Genomic DNA, 15668 nt, shown 5'->3' on the forward strand with positions numbered 1-15668 from the left:
TCACACAAAACTATGTTGTTAAAAACGGGGCGAGATAAAAAAAAAAAACTTGCAACCAACTTCAGACTGCTGCCATTTCCAAGCCACTCGTCCGACAACTGTTAAAATTATTCCAGTGACAGCTCATAATATTGTTTACTGGCGTACAAAAGGATTTTGGTGAGAATTTTCCAGAAAAAAAGTTATTCGTGATGGAGTTCAAGCGTAATACTGTGATTTCTTTATATTTGGCTGGAAAGCCACAAGTGGCTATCGTTAGAGCACTCCAGCATATAAATCGTTTGTGTCTCGTACCATCGCTTGTTACCGTGATACTGGTAGCGTAGCCCGACGTCGTAAAAAAAAATCAGCAACATCAGCAGAAATAGTTCCAAAAGTAAAAAAAACGACTTCATCAAAACCCGCGTCGCAGTTGCCGAAAAATGGCTCGTGAGCTGAACATATCGCAATATTCCATTGAAAAATGAGCTCGGGGTAAAGCCATTGAAACTTATACCGCAACAGAAAGAAAATAGAGCTAAAGAGTTGCTTCGCTTGGCCGAAAGTGGTGAACCGCTGAATTATGGTTTTTCTGATGAGAAAACATTCGTTGTCCAGCAGTTTGTAAACAAACAAAATGATCGTATTTACTTGCCAAAGAGGTCAGCTGAAAATGTGCACCTTCGTTTGGTCACCAGAACTCAAGCGCCGGTCATGGTGATGACGTGGGCCGCCATAACAGCCGATGGCCGCTCTCCGCTCGTATTAATCGACGTGGCATCAGAATAAATGCCGAATATTATCGCGAAAATATTCTGGAGGGCGTATTAAAGCCTTGGGCACGCAAACATTTTGACCGCAGACCCTGGAAATTCCGACAGGATTCAGCATTATCGCACTCAGCACGCGCCAGCCGGATACCAAACCGTTGGACTATTGTATCTGGAGTATTTTGGAAAGCAAGGTTGGCACTAAAAAATACCAAAGCGTCGATCACCTCAAGCAAGCGCTTCGGCGGGAACGGGTCAAAATACCGCAGAGCAACATTCGGGCAGCGAGTGACGGTTTCATTGACCGTTTGAAGGCCATAATTCGGTCCAAGGGGAACCAATTCGAACAAATCTAAACTTATTCTAAAATTTGATGCTATTTTCGACATTTTTCTTTCATTTCTAGACATAATACAAATCGTTGCGCCAAATTTTGGAGCTATACGTCAAGTAACGTAGACTGTATCGTGATTTTAACAGACAGACGGACATCGTTATATCGACTTAGAATTTTATGCTGATTATATATACTTTATGGGGTCTACGATGAATATTTAGGTATGATACAAATGGAATGACATAGTTAATATACCCTACATTTCAAAGTGGAGGGTATAAGAAGGATCGCCATTTACGATTTAGCAAGTGATACTTCTTCTACCCTTTATCATGGTAGAAGAATACAGGTGGCATTGATATGTCAAAAATTTTAAAACCGGAGGTTGTTATGAAAAATTTGTCATTCAAAATTTTCAATTCCAAAGTAGTTTCGACGGTTCAGCAGCTGCGTCGATGCGACTACCTGTATTCTACTATACTCGTTTTAGTAAGTTCTTATGGAAGTATAGTCATTTTAAATTGTCATTAACGATTAAATACTACGTCCTTAATTCCACTATGAATTTACCGAACACCACTAATATGGACATGCCGGCATTAAAATGATCACTGAACGTACCACATTGTTAATTTGTGTTGTTGTTGGTAGTGTTAGTACCCAGCGAACGAAATGACGGAGTTCGGCTCACCTGCTTCAAGTCTAAAGTTTTTGTCCGACGCATCTGACCGAGTATGTCAGAATTCCGTTCTGTTTATTTATGTGTTTATTTCTGCTTACAATTACGAAGCTATTCGACTTTTTAGATGAACTTTATTCTCAACAAATGTTTTCCATTACATTATTACACAGTGCGTTATTCGACAAAGACTTTAGTATTTCTTAAGAACTTTCCTCAGAATTTAGGCCGAAAACTGTTAAAAGTTCTTTTCGACAACTATAATTTCGGAATATTCCAATAATATCCTTGCAAGTTCGGGCTGACTTCATTTCAAAAGAAATCACTCCATAATACTTTCGGTCCGAAGTCGCACCGAACTCGGACAAAATAGTTCTCTGGGTTGTGACTGCAACTGACGCTTACAAGGCTAAAACAACAAGTTCCCCGCTCTTTAGTTATGCAAGGATCTACCAGTTTTGTAAATTGTATCGATATCATAAAGAGAAAGTCGGTTATACTAGTAAAAACGTTCACATTCTTGCAGCTCACAGATCATTGGCTTATAGCAATCTTTGGGTAGTCGGTTAATCACTTAAAATTAAATTATTTAATCAAAAATACACCTAAAGTTTCTAATTCGAATTTTTTTATTAAAAATTCCCTAAAATATGACATATTATTTAATAAACGGTAATTTATCGATTAACAATATTTCGTAATATCTACTATCGATTTTGTCAAAAATCGACCTGTGAATCCCTTTAATACTAACAGCTGATCGAATTTTAACAATTCTTTTTCGTAAACAAAGAACCATTTCGGACGTTATGCATTACACTCATTCGTAAACAGCAGAGTACTCCGAGTCTTTGCTATCTGTTTATTTTTTATCGGGTATTCCTTTGTGGCCTTCATATTCGTTTCGTTGGGACGTTTTTAATTTTGGTTAACACGCTCGCAACAAACAACCAACCTTGGAGCAGAGACGACGAGAATCAACCAACTCCTGAACACCAATAGGATAAAACTAATAAAGAAAGGAATTGGATTGGACACATTTGTTAGACAGGATTATTTTAAAAACAGGTAAGTAAAGTAATTCTAATTGCTTTGCTATGCATACACCTCCAATAAAGTGGATATATACATTTTCTCAAATTTTTTGAGACATTTGGAGGAAAATGATTTAATTTATAAATACAACGAATATTTATTATATTTATACCCCCAAACATTGTTAACGAAAGCAGGAAACAAATGATTGGTTTTGGAAAATAGTTGGATAGTTTGTGAAGCTTGCAATGCCGAAACACCAAAAGACCAATCAGACTGTGGGGGATGGTCCACCATACAATGAAGAGAACGGTGGTGGGCCTCCAAATAACATCAAGGAAGGCTATGGATTAAGTACAAAGGTAGCCTTGGGTCGTTTACACGATGAAATTGAAAAAATTCTCAAGGAATATGAGCAGAAGTGGGAGGCAGAGAAGTGAGTGTTTTGCACAGAACTCATTTTTTATTGACATTTTAATTAACACTTATTAATAATTCCAGCTGGTACCTCAAGATACGATCGGCATTTGTTAAACGTTACGATAGTCCCTTAGGATGGTCATCAATTGCCACCTCACTTCTGACGACAGTGGTATTGCTTATCGCCCAGTCATATTTAGCAGCGTTTTGTTTGGCAGCTATCTTATCTTTAGATTTATATGTTGTCATACGAGAGAATAATCTGCGACGCACTGAGGTTTACCGCAAAACGCGATTAATATTAAATGATATACGTTTGGCTGAAGTTGAGCTGTGTGCCGATTGGCAGCCATGTAATTATCCCCACAATTGCTGCCCCCTGTCACCCTGTGTGTCCTTGCAATGGACCTACAGAGATGGAGTTATTGTCAATTTGCCATGGGCTTTGTTGGTGAAGGGTGATTATATTGTAATGCGACCGGGTCACATTACACCCGGGCCCTGTACAGAACTGAATGGAAAACGTAGCTTCAATGCTCATGAAATTTATGGCGTTACACATAGTGAGCCGCCACCATTAAAGCCAATTGCCCGTACCCCCTTGCCGGATATGGTGTGTTGCCTGGAATCGACACCGTACTTGAGTAATTTAAGATTAATTTTGGAAAATTGTTCCAAGCGACCACCGACAATCTACAATCAGCAGAGATATTTGGTAAGGTAGCAAGAAATTAAAGTTTTTAAGAGACTATTGTAATCACAATCCTATTTGCAGCTGGTTACCAAATACATACAACAATGGGGTTTTATATGTGCCATTGCTGTTACCTTTTTTGCCGGAATTCTGAGGCTACATGGTTTCGGAATAAATTCTTCCAATAACCTTTATCATGAAACTTGGATGGATGTAATGATTGACTCGCCAGCCTCAGCAGTCATACCACTATTGCCGTTAATATTTCCTCTTCTCTGGATTTCTATGAATCATTGGGGTGTGGCGCGTTTACAGTGTTTCTTGAGGACGCCACAGCTGGTTATGGGCAAAGACTCGGAGAAATCCTTTGAAGAAGACGATATGCCGGCATTTGACTATGAAAATATGGCATTACATCGTTCAAAAGTGTTTCGCAATTGGTTGCAATTGTGGCGTGGTAACAGTGAACTGCTACCACGTTCGGCAAACTTGGTACAAGTTTTAGGCTCTATAACTGCCCTCTGTTGTGTTGATAAAAAGGGGATTTTGTCATGGCCAAATCCAACTGCCGAAAAGGTATTTTTCCTACACGACACCGAAGAAGATGAGATGGAGGAGAAAAGTTGTCAGAGTTCATTTAATTCGGAAAGTGACATTGCCGACAATGCGGTGCAAAAGGGAAATGGTGTGGTTGCTGAGGTCTTGGATTTAACCCATGATCAACATTGTCCATTCCGTTTGGAGTTTGATGATCAAGAATGGAAAAATCACATAAAGTCCTTGAAACCGTTGGGTAAGATTTTTTACATCGTGTTAAAAGCAAGCTAACTTTGGTCGCTTTTTAAACAATTACGATTTTGAAACAGTACACCAAGATAATTTAAAAAGTTATATTAAACAAAATTTTGAAATGTCGTAGTTTGTAATACCTTATGCTGTGTTAAAAGGCGGGTTAATGATAATTGTATTTACGGAGTTTGCTTGCTTTGATATGATGTAATTATTAAATTTATTAAATTTAATAATGTAATTTATTAAATTTAACGAAATATCTTGTCATTTCTTCCAGGTCTTGCCATACTCTTAAATACCTGCTCACCGTTGACACATGGCCATTATGCCCAATTTTGTGGCCATGTCACAGCAGTGGCTATGCTAGATTCAAACTTAGTTCCTGTCACTAACCGGTATGAGCTCGTAGAGTCCAGTATGAAAAGCTTTTTGCATGGGTATGTTGTTCATTTTCATTTTTTATTTGTTGTACTTTTGTCTTTCGTTTTCAAGTATATTTTTTTAAACTTTATTTTCAAATTGGCACTTCTATTCCCAGCACATGGATTAATTATTTATATTTTTATGACGGTGTAATTATTACCCGCACAAACAAAAACCCTTACCCAAAATTTAAAATATTTGGTCCTAGAAAACTCTACAACAAAATTGTGTTTCCAACATGGTACAATGAAATCAAGATAGGGATATATATTTAGAACATGATTTTGAAATTAAATCTTCAAAATATCATTTAGTTTTTGCGCTTTAATTTATATATTCAAAATCAAACCAAAAAGTGGTTTTGTTTATTTGATACAAAACAATTTGTTGATGTTGTAATTCTGGACATGCAAGTAGGCCTCTTCAATTGCAACTTTCTCTAACTTATCCTACATTGTCTTTATTGTACCATGATTTCAATAACCAAAACAAAAACACACATAAACAAGAATTACCCTTTTGTGTTTATGCCTTTTTCTGTTAGATTTCCTATAATTGTATCCAAATTATTGATGTTTGCAGTTTTTCTCATCCCTAAAATGGATAAATCAACGAAAAACTTAGAGATTTTGTAACAATGAGCATTTTTTTGGACAATTTGTGTCCTTGCTACACTAAACGGATTTATAGAAACTCCCTTTAATCAAGAGACTTTAATCCTTCTACATTTTTGCTTCTCCCCTAAAGGCAAGGAAAAATTCCAAAATTCTAAATTGAAATCCTTTTTAACTCAAAATTGAGTTACAAATTTGCACTGGGGTTTTGCTGATTTTAAAATTTAATTTAATTTAAACTCCAATATTCAAATTTTGTTTGAGATGATATATTTTAAAAATTTGCAGTATGAAACTATTTGAAAAAAAGATACAAATAATTTGTAAAAATTTCAAATTCAAGCCAATGGTAATTATTTACAATTTTAGCACAGTTTACAATTCAATGTATTGTTTAATTAATTTTTTACCGTAAATTCCTTTATTTTGTAATCTTTTTGGAATAGCATCTTTGGATAAAAGAAAGTACCTCACAGGAACTTGTTTTTCATTGCAGCCAAAGACATATTCATTTATTTATTGGTAGTGTTGATTTCATAACATAAGTCGAAATTTGTAAATACTTTTTTATTTTTTAAAGTAGATTGTTGTTTTCATTTTTTACATTGTGTTATTTTTTTTTAAATTTATTAGATTTAAAGACTTCCAGATTTAGTTAGGATTGCTGTTGTTGATAATATCCGTAATTATGTCGCCAGGTTACTTTCAGATAATTCTGCAACCAAAAAGTGAAAATACAAAAGCTGCGAGATGGAATAGCTAATAGCTTAAAATTGTCAACTTTCCATTTCCTCAGTTTTTGAACGATTTTGGTGGGCTCTTTGCATAAGTTCTGTAGAAAACAAGTAAAATAGTATCATTCTGTTTTGCCGATAGATGTATACCCTCAGCCTTGAGTTATGATTAGTCAAACTGTTGACCCTCTATGGGGAAGGTTCCGAAGCAGTTGGCCAATATTGTACAATTCGTATCTGAGCTAAGACTGATATAAATATTACAACGTACCATATTGGGACTCGGGTTTTTACAGTAATAAGGCAATGTAGCCCATGATAAGCGCACATATCTAGACAATTTTTGGTAAATGTGGAAATATGTGTGAGATAACCGAAGTATTCCATTTTCATATTTCATCTAATACAGATAAAAATATTTGTATTTGCAAAATTTGAAGGAAATCGAACATTTATGTCCAATTTTATGCGAAATAATAAATTTCGATAAACCACATATTCATATCAGATTTCTGCTTAAGAGAAATATTTAGATAGAGTAAGTTGTAAAGAATCGCCGACTTGTTTCGCAATTTATGACAGATAAAAGTATTGGAAATTGTGACCCTTTGTGGGTGAGGTACCAGATAGGGTGGCAGATATATATATATATATATATATATATATATATATATATATATATATATATATATATATATATATATATATATATATATATATATATATATATATATATATATATATATATATATATATATATATATATATATATATATATATATATATATATATTATTTTCACAACAGATCTTGCGTTAGCAAAAATAGTTGGATGTGTGAAATTTAAAAAGAGAGATTGATGCATTTTGCGCTTCTTTTAAGTGTTTTGTTTTTCAAAATCTTGAACCCTGTGTGGTGACGGTACCAGAAGAAATGGTCCGATCTCAACCATCTTTATAAGAGATTTTGTGTTGATGGAAATATTAGGATGTACTAATTCTGAATGGAATTGGATGTTAATTTCGTATTGCATAAGCTTCATGGATGCTCAAAATTTTGACTCTTTGTGAGGGAGGTACCCGAAGAAGTGGACCGATATCCCATCTTCACACCAGACTTTGGGTTGGTAAAATTATTGTGATGTGTATAATTTGAAGAGAACCGGATGCTTATTTCGGATTTTATGATCGTTTTGGTTATTCAAAATTTTGACCCTTTGTGGGGAAGGTACCAGAAGGAATGGTCCAATCTCTACCATATTTATAGCAGATCTTGGGTTGATAGAAATATTGAGACTTGCAAAGTCTGAATGAAATCTGATGTTTATTTCGTGGTTTATGTTCAAAATTTTGACTCTTTGTTCGCACATGACCTAGCACTGATGCAAATGTTGGAATTTGCATAGTTAGGACAAAATCGGATCTTTCTCTTTCTGTAAAGTAAATTATTTTCTTTGAAAATGTTAACATTTTGTGGGGGACGAACCAAAAGGAATGGACCGATATTGCCCATCTCCGAACTCGTTTAACAATAATATTACGATGTTCCAAGTTTGGATCAACATCGCTAGATCGACCCCAAATGTCCTGAAACGGTCCAAAGAGGCCTATGGTCTAAAACCGTTATTTTGATGAGGCTCGTTTTGGCCGTATCAAATTATATGTATATACCCTCTATAAATAAATCTTCCACATCATCAGTGTTCCAAACACATTGAGTATTCCATTAACCACCAAAAGCCTTATAAGAAACGAGAGCAATCACTTCTTGGGTGTAGATCTGTTAATAACCTTCATCATGGAGTTGTTGAGCGAGCATTCTAAGAATACTTGAATGCTGTAGTGAAAGGTAGCTAATTTGTAGTTCAAGTCCACTATATTCTCCTCTAAAGGCCGTTCAAGGAGATTTATTTATTCTATTAAAGATTTAAGTTAGATACTTGGTATTCGGTTGGGCGTATAAAAAATTTGGAAACTTAGACTTAGCTTAGAGCATGCTATAAGGTTACAACTGTTTAGAATTTGCTACGTGTTTGAAGCTGGCTAAGAACTGGCTATAATCTTGCTAAAAGCCGAGAGCTAACAAAATACGAAATCTGTGAAGAGAAAAACAATTAGTTTTCGAAAGAATAAATATTCTTCTTGATCAATATTCTAATTATTTAAATGCTGCACAGTGGAGTTCGGATCGTAGGATGTAAAAAAAATCTAAAATAGAAAACTTTAAAATTTCCACAACAATTTTTAAATGTATAAATATTTTATCTTGAACATTCTGAATATATTTTGTTGAATCTTTTAAGAAAGACCTACATAAGATCGGCCAGTAAACCCATCTGACAATTAAGTTTTCCCTCAAAAGACATATTGTGACCTAAAATTTAAAGATAGTCAAATCACAATAGTACAACAACAACTAATTTGATTGTCAAATCCTTGTCAAAAAGTAGCCTTCTAGGCTGACCTAATGTAGGTCTTGTTTCAAGTCACAATTATTTTTTTGACAGCAAGCTGAGTGGTCAGATGGACTTACTAGCCGACCTTATATAGGCCATGACCTTAAGTATATTTGTTCAGGGTTGGAGGTATTTTATGATTTTATCTGGGTTGATCAAAGAAACAAAGTTAATCAATTGGTCTGTTCCAGAATTGCAAGAAGAGAAATTTTGCTGCGATAACCGATATTCTCTTTATGATATCGAAAAAAAATTGAAAAACTGGTAGATTCTTGAAGGTTCTGGAACAGAGAAAATAATACATACTGGCGCCCAATGTTAAACATCGTTTTTCAGTTCACAGAACATTCAGTAGGATAAAATTCCATCTGATCATTAAACATGGTTTTCAAATGCCAATTTCAGTGTAATTCATTAATTTCTTTTCCAAACAATTTCAGTTTTCATCGATCTTAACTTCTTCTTCCTGATATTAACTAATTCAGTTTGTTTTCTACTATTAACTTCTATCTGCATTACAAACTCTGATTCGAATTTCAGAGCATTATTCATCGTTTTTGTTCTTTATTTGTTATTTTTTTATTCCGAAAAGTTATCTTCCAACCAAAAACACACCACCATTAATTCGTGCACATTAATTGGCCTCACACATATATTTTTGTTAATTTATACAACATACCTACCTAGTCCATAGTCCTTAGCGTTGTTCTTATTCTTTTTAATCACAATCACTTATTTTGTTTTTCTCTCAAAACATTTGTACTCTGTCGATTGTTTTTGGATTTTCTTGTAACAAAAAGCTTCATGCCTTCAGTTTTCTATTAAAAAAAATTAAAAAAGCAAGAAAAATCATCTCCAAACATAAACTAATCTTATTTTTTTACTCCAAAACTAATCCTCCCCAACCAACTGTTTAGACGATGCCTTTGTGAATTGGCTAAACAAATAGGTTTTACAGATCATGCCACCGACTGTTTTAGTTTGGAGGGACAATTGGCCACGTATAGACATTTGGTAAGTAGTTTGTTTCCCCCCCCCCACCGAATAGTATATCCGCATTAACGTCACCTCTGTTGCAGCAACCTGATGTTGTGCGTCGCGATATACGTTTTGCCCGTCAATTGCAATTATCCTCAAAAGTTAAGGTACCCTTTCCTCACTCTCTGTCGGTGGTAATGCGCGAAAACCCCGGTGGCTATTTGTCGCTCTTCACCCAAGGCACTGCCGACATTATTTTGGATTGTTGCGACGATTTTTGGGATGGCATCGATTTGCGTCCCCTCTCTCCGCAGGATCGTAAACGAGCTTTGGATTTCTATCAGCGTAGTGCCCTAACTGCCTACTGTACAGCCTTTGCCTATCGCCCACTAAGACATGGCATCAATGGAGCCTTAAGTGGCGGACCCAATAACGATGGTAGCATTGCCTATTTGGAACTGCCGCCCGAATCTAAATTACGCATGCAACATGTCGATAAAATGCATTGCGATTTCGAAGGTGGCCATGGCAAATTAAGTCACAGCATTAGCACCGACTCTCTGCTGTTTTCGGAAAGCAAAGAGGAAGACATTACCGATGTGGAGGGTTGCTTTGAGATGCAGTGTCATCAAGTATTCATAGGCATGGTGACAATGCAGTATCAGGCTCAGACAGATATAGTACAGTTAGTGGAACGTCTGGAACGGGCCTGTATACGGTTTGTCCATTTCAGTAAAGAGAACGAATTGCGGTCCCGTGTTTTCTCAGAGAAAATGGGTCTGGAATCCGGTTGGAATTGTCACATTTCATTGTTGAGTGAATCGGATGAGAAGTCAGCGGCCACGCAGCAATCACCCAAAATTGCGGGTAAAACAGATCTCACCACCACCACCAATACTACAACGACTGCGACGAACAATCCCATTACCCCGAGTTCTCATGTTAACACCAAAATCACCACAGCCCATAAAACCAACAACACCACCACCACCACTACAACCACTTGTTCTACTAATAAAAATCGTAATAATCCAACCATTATCGCCACCTCCACCAATTCCACATCCAATAACCGCTCATCAGTAGTATCTCATGATGCGAACGACCTCATACCGACTTCAGCCACAACCACCACCGCCATCATAACAACAACAACCTCAGCCACATCTGACATTCATGATAATTCCATTGCAACTAATGTTTTAGGTAATATGGCCACGGACGATGAAACATCCGATTTGAATTGTCTCTTGCCGCCGGTAACCAATTTAGAGTCTTCCAAAACTTTGAGCTCATCAGCGCCCGGTGCCATATCGGATCACGATTGCACTTTACTAAATGCCACCAATGGAAACCATGAAACCTATTCGAATGCCAGTTTGGCGGGTTCAAGAGAATCCCTCAACGATCGCCGGCGACAATCGCAAGACTCGGCACTAGATGAGAATTGCCGTTCCATAAGCATTCTAACCGAGAGCACCGAACAAAGTGCTCCGGTACATTTTGACATGTCAAATCGTGCCAAATTGCCACGTGGCATAGAGAATATACGGCCTCACTTGGAGAAGGTTGACAATGTTCCTCTGCAAGTTTCCCTCTTCACGGACTGTTCAGCTGAGGCCACTAGGCAGATGTTGGAAATAATGCAGTCGTATGGAGAAATTGTGGTTTGTTTGGGCTCTTCGGCCAGCAATTCCAATGCTGAGATCTTTTTGCAGGCCGATTGTAGTATAGGCGTGGAACCGCTCTATCCTCAAGTATGTCAGGATATTGAGGCCTATACCGAGGCAAATATTGTCAACAATAAATTGAGAGCTAAGACAATAAAACATTCGACAGCGGCGGAAACTTTGCAGGACGAACAGTGTGCCGCTGAAGAACTATTGGAGACAGGACAATATGGTGGTTGTTCGAGCAATGCTCGTCCCATGCAATCGCCGGGCAATACAATTTCACCGATCTATTTAAGTCGTATGCTCAATTCACTGCCCTGTTCGATATCGGTGAAACGTGAAGACCCCCTATCGCTTGTGGCCATTATTGAGTTGTCACGACGTTTCTCCTCTGGCCTCTGGAATTGTATACAATTTTGGGCATGCTGTGCAGGCTCATTGTCGTTGATCAATATGCTGTGTGCTTGTTTGAGTCTGAGACCCATACTGACGCCACTAATGGTTATCTATTTGATGTCAATACCAGTTCCTTTGATCTCCTTATCATTGGCCCACATCGATTTGGATCCGAAAATAATGAATCGTGCGACGGGGAAAAAGCAGACGGAATATGATACGAGAGTTTTTGGTTTTGTCTTATGGTGTTATGGTTGTAAATTTCTGGCACCGGTACTGGTAGTGGTGAGTTGGCAATTGGAGGTGAATGTTTTTGCGTTGAAATACATTCCGCTTTTATTTGTAGATTTTATCTTATTGTGCATTTATGGATCATCCATTTAAATTTATGGACGTGGAGGAGGACGATAAACATATCAATTTGGAAATTGCCCGAATATTTGGTGTATTGGGAGTATTATTGCATTTTGGTATGTACTTGAAGTGGAGGATGGAAATTTTTGGGTAAAGTGGGATTTTATAAGGCCAATAATGTTTAGCCATGGCGTGTCAGTTTTTATAAAATCATTTTTAAACATTTCTCAGTTATAGTCCTTGAAAATGTGTGCCAATTTTTATATCCACAGCTATGTGGCTAGAGAGGGAGCATCCGGTTTGGTTCTAACTTGGTAAATCGTAATATTATTCTCAAACTTAGATCGATTTCGGAGATGGGCAATATCGGTCCACTTCTTCTGGTACCTCCCCCACAAAATGTCACCATCTACAAAGAATATAATTTACTGCACAGAGAGAGAGAGAGAGAAAGGATAACCCGAATCCTGCAAATCCTAACATTTTTATCAGTTTTAGGTCAGGTGCGAAAATGGACAATATCGGTTCACTCCATCAAGTACCTCCCCACAAAGGGTCAACATTTGGAGTAATTATAAATCTTATAAATTGTGATGTAAGAGCCCGATTGTCTTCAAATTTCAAACATCCCAATATTTTTATTAACACAAGATCTGGTGTTAAGATGGAATATATAGGTCCCCTCCTTCTGGTACCTTTCTCACAAAAGGTCGAAGTTTAAAAAAAAAAAAACGCTGCACACAGAGAAAGGATAATCCAATTTTTCTCCAACTGTGCAAATCCTAATATTTGCTTCAGTGCTAGATCAGGTGCGAAATTGGACAATATTGGTCGACTCCATCAAATAGCTTCCCCACATAGGGTCAAAATTTGGAATAATTATAACTTTTATAAAACGTGATATAAGTGTCCGATTGTCTTCAAATTTCACACATCCCAATATTTTTATTAACCCAAGGTCTGGTGTCCCCTCCCCCACAATGGGTCAACATTTTGAATATCCACGAAGCTCATAAAACGCGAAATTAACCCATATCAATATTTCCATCAACACAAGATTAAAAGATGGTAGAGATTGGATCATTCCTTCTAGTACCTCTCCCACAAAGGGTCAAAGTTTCGAATAAGCAAAACGATTATTAAATCCGAAATAAGCATCCGGTTCTCTTAATATTTTACACATCCCATTATTTTTACTAATATAAGGTCTGCTGAGAAGATGGGATATATCGGTACACTGCTTCTGGGACCTCCCTCACAAAGGGTCAAACTTTTGAATATCCATGAAGATTATAAAACGAGAAAATAACATCCGATAAGTTGTTGATATAGATCAAAACTGCCACGTCTCAATATTTCTATCATATTTCGTTCGATACGAAATGGACAATAATGACCTATTCCTTTCGAACCTACTTCATAGAGGGTTAACAATTAGAATAACCATAGCAGAAGTCAAATATATATTTAAATAATCAAACATTGGCTGAGGGTATACATCTATCGGCAAAAGCTACTGACACTTGTTAACTTGTTTGATTATAGTTCAAAAACATTTAGAGGTTTTAAGATCTTGTCCTAAAAAAATATTCATAAAATAATTTTCAAAAAAAAAAATTATCCTCAAATCATTTAATATATTCTACCTCCAGTTACGGTATCCGCTTCCTTTGTGCATCGTGATCATTCATTGTGGCAAAAGAATCCTTTTCGCAATAGTATTTGGACCCTCAGCTGCTGTAGTATTCTTGTATTTCATGCCTTGGTAAGTGTCACCCAAATTCTACTTGATGATGAATTGCGCGACCATGTCGCTGAAGCATGGCCAGCGATTGTTTTCATATTCTGCGGCATCCTGATAAGTCTGATTGTATCGGAAATTTGTAAATGGCAAGAAATCAAGTAAGACTTAGAAAATATTATAAAAAATATTCCTTGAATGTTTCAATTTCGTGTTCTTACAGAGTTAACACAAGATATCAACGACGTGCTCGCTTAGATTTTGGTACCAAATTGGGTATGAATTCGCCTTTCTAAATTCAAACTTGGTAATAAAAATGAACGGAGAAAAGGCGAATAAAAAAGAACATAAAAGACTTCCATAACAAGTATACATTTTTTATTGGTTTTAAACTACATTCAATGAATTTCAAATTGATAATCATTGGGGGCAAAAGTGTAAATGTTATAAAGGTAGGGTAAGTGTATAAGATTGAAATACAATTTCTGATATATTGGGTCCCCTAAATCCAATTACAACAGTTTCCAGTGACCTACCTTTGTGAATTTACAATTTTGCCAAAGAAAAGAAGAAACTACTACTTTTGGCCAAATATTTTTTTTTAAATTTATGTTTCCCTCTTAGTTTAGAATGTGTTCAATTTTATAATTTTATGAATTTGTGTATAACAGATATATACGTATGGATGAATGTATGTACGATTTTATAGAGTTAACACAAAAACAAAAAAAAAACGATTTCAAATTACAAAATTCTGTATAAGCAGCCTACAAGTACATATATTTTAGAAAATAACATATACAAGTATATAGATTTAGAACGTATACATCATATTTAAATTATCATCCACATTTATACGAATATTTGACATTTGAAAATGTCAACATAGGTTTTATTCAATTGTACTTACAATTTGATTGTGTTTTAATACTTTTAAACCCTCCCAAACTTTTTTCTTTGTTATTTATGAAAAAATCACTATTAATATAAGTAAATTGTATATAAATGATAAAACATTTTTTTAAATAAATGTATGTATTATATAAAAAAAATTAGTGAATTTTATGTGTTCTCTTTAATGGAAAGGATTATCAATCACATATTGTTGAAGGAAAAGTGAAAAAATCGTGGATTTTTTAATAATAATTTTCTAGGAACTTCAGAACTATAATTGTGAAATTTTTAAAGAATACTTTTCAAGGACTAAAAGAAAAACAAGCGTGGATTTTTAAAGAATATTTTTCAAGGACCATCACATCAATAAGCGTGGATTTTTTAAACAATATTTTTCGGGGACCAAAAGACAAAAAAGCGTGGATTTTTTAAACAATATTTTTCGGGGACCAAAAGACAAAAAAGCGTGGATTTTTTAAACAGTATTTTTCAAGGACAAATAAGAGTGGATTTTTTTTAACAATATTTTTCAAGGACCAAAAGACAAATAAGCGTGTATTTTTTAAACAGTATTTTTCAAGGACAAATAAGAGTGGATTTTTTTTAACAATATTTTTCAAGGACCAAAAGACAAATTTTTTAAAGAATAATTTTTAAGGACCAGACCATAAGGTGGGGTTTTTTTAAACAATATTTTTCAA

General features: G+C 35.7%; 1 protein-coding gene across 4 annotated transcripts; it reads left to right on the plus strand.

Annotated features, from left to right (window-relative positions):
* Positions 1–2586: 2586 nt before the first annotated feature.
* LOC131800410 (transmembrane protein 94-like) lies at positions 2587–14443 on the plus strand. 4 transcript variants are annotated; one of them, XM_059132065.1, is made up of 11 exons: positions 2590–2833; positions 2995–3236; positions 3302–3935; positions 3996–4707; positions 4984–5143; positions 9849–9945; positions 10011–10776; positions 11116–12263; positions 12325–12448; positions 13985–14234; positions 14297–14443. In XM_059132065.1, exons 2-11 carry the CDS (start codon positions 3049–3051, stop codon positions 14367–14369), a joined length of 4152 nt encoding a protein of 1383 aa, XP_058988048.1. In that variant the 5' UTR covers positions 2590–2833; positions 2995–3048; the 3' UTR covers positions 14370–14443. The 4 variants fall into 4 exon arrangements, with proteins under 4 accessions (XP_058988046.1, XP_058988047.1, XP_058988048.1 ...); XM_059132066.1 differs by having other exon boundaries at positions 4984–5101; XM_059132063.1 differs by having other exon boundaries at positions 2587–2833; positions 10011–12263.
* Positions 14444–15668: the final 1225 nt, after the last annotated feature.

The sequence above is a fragment of the Musca domestica genome, unplaced genomic scaffold (genome assembly GCF_030504385.1).
Source record: "Musca domestica strain aabys unplaced genomic scaffold, Musca_domestica.polishedcontigs.V.1.1 95, whole genome shotgun sequence".
Taxonomy (NCBI): Eukaryota; Metazoa; Arthropoda; class Insecta; order Diptera; family Muscidae; genus Musca; species Musca domestica.

What these genes read in the sequence shown, in the direction of transcription:
- LOC131800410 (XM_059132063.1), top strand. Translation starts at nt 3,049, where the DNA reads ATGCCGAAACACCAAAAGACCAATCAGACTGTGGGGGATGGTCCACCA. An exon ending in CAGAAGTGGGAGGCAGAGAA is followed by an intron (nt 3,237 to 3,301) that starts GTGAGTGTTTTG and finishes TAATAATTCCAG; the next exon opens with CTGGTACCTCAAGATACGAT. An exon ending in ACAATCAGCAGAGATATTTG is followed by an intron (nt 3,936 to 3,995) that starts GTAAGGTAGCAA and finishes TCCTATTTGCAG; the next exon opens with CTGGTTACCAAATACATACA.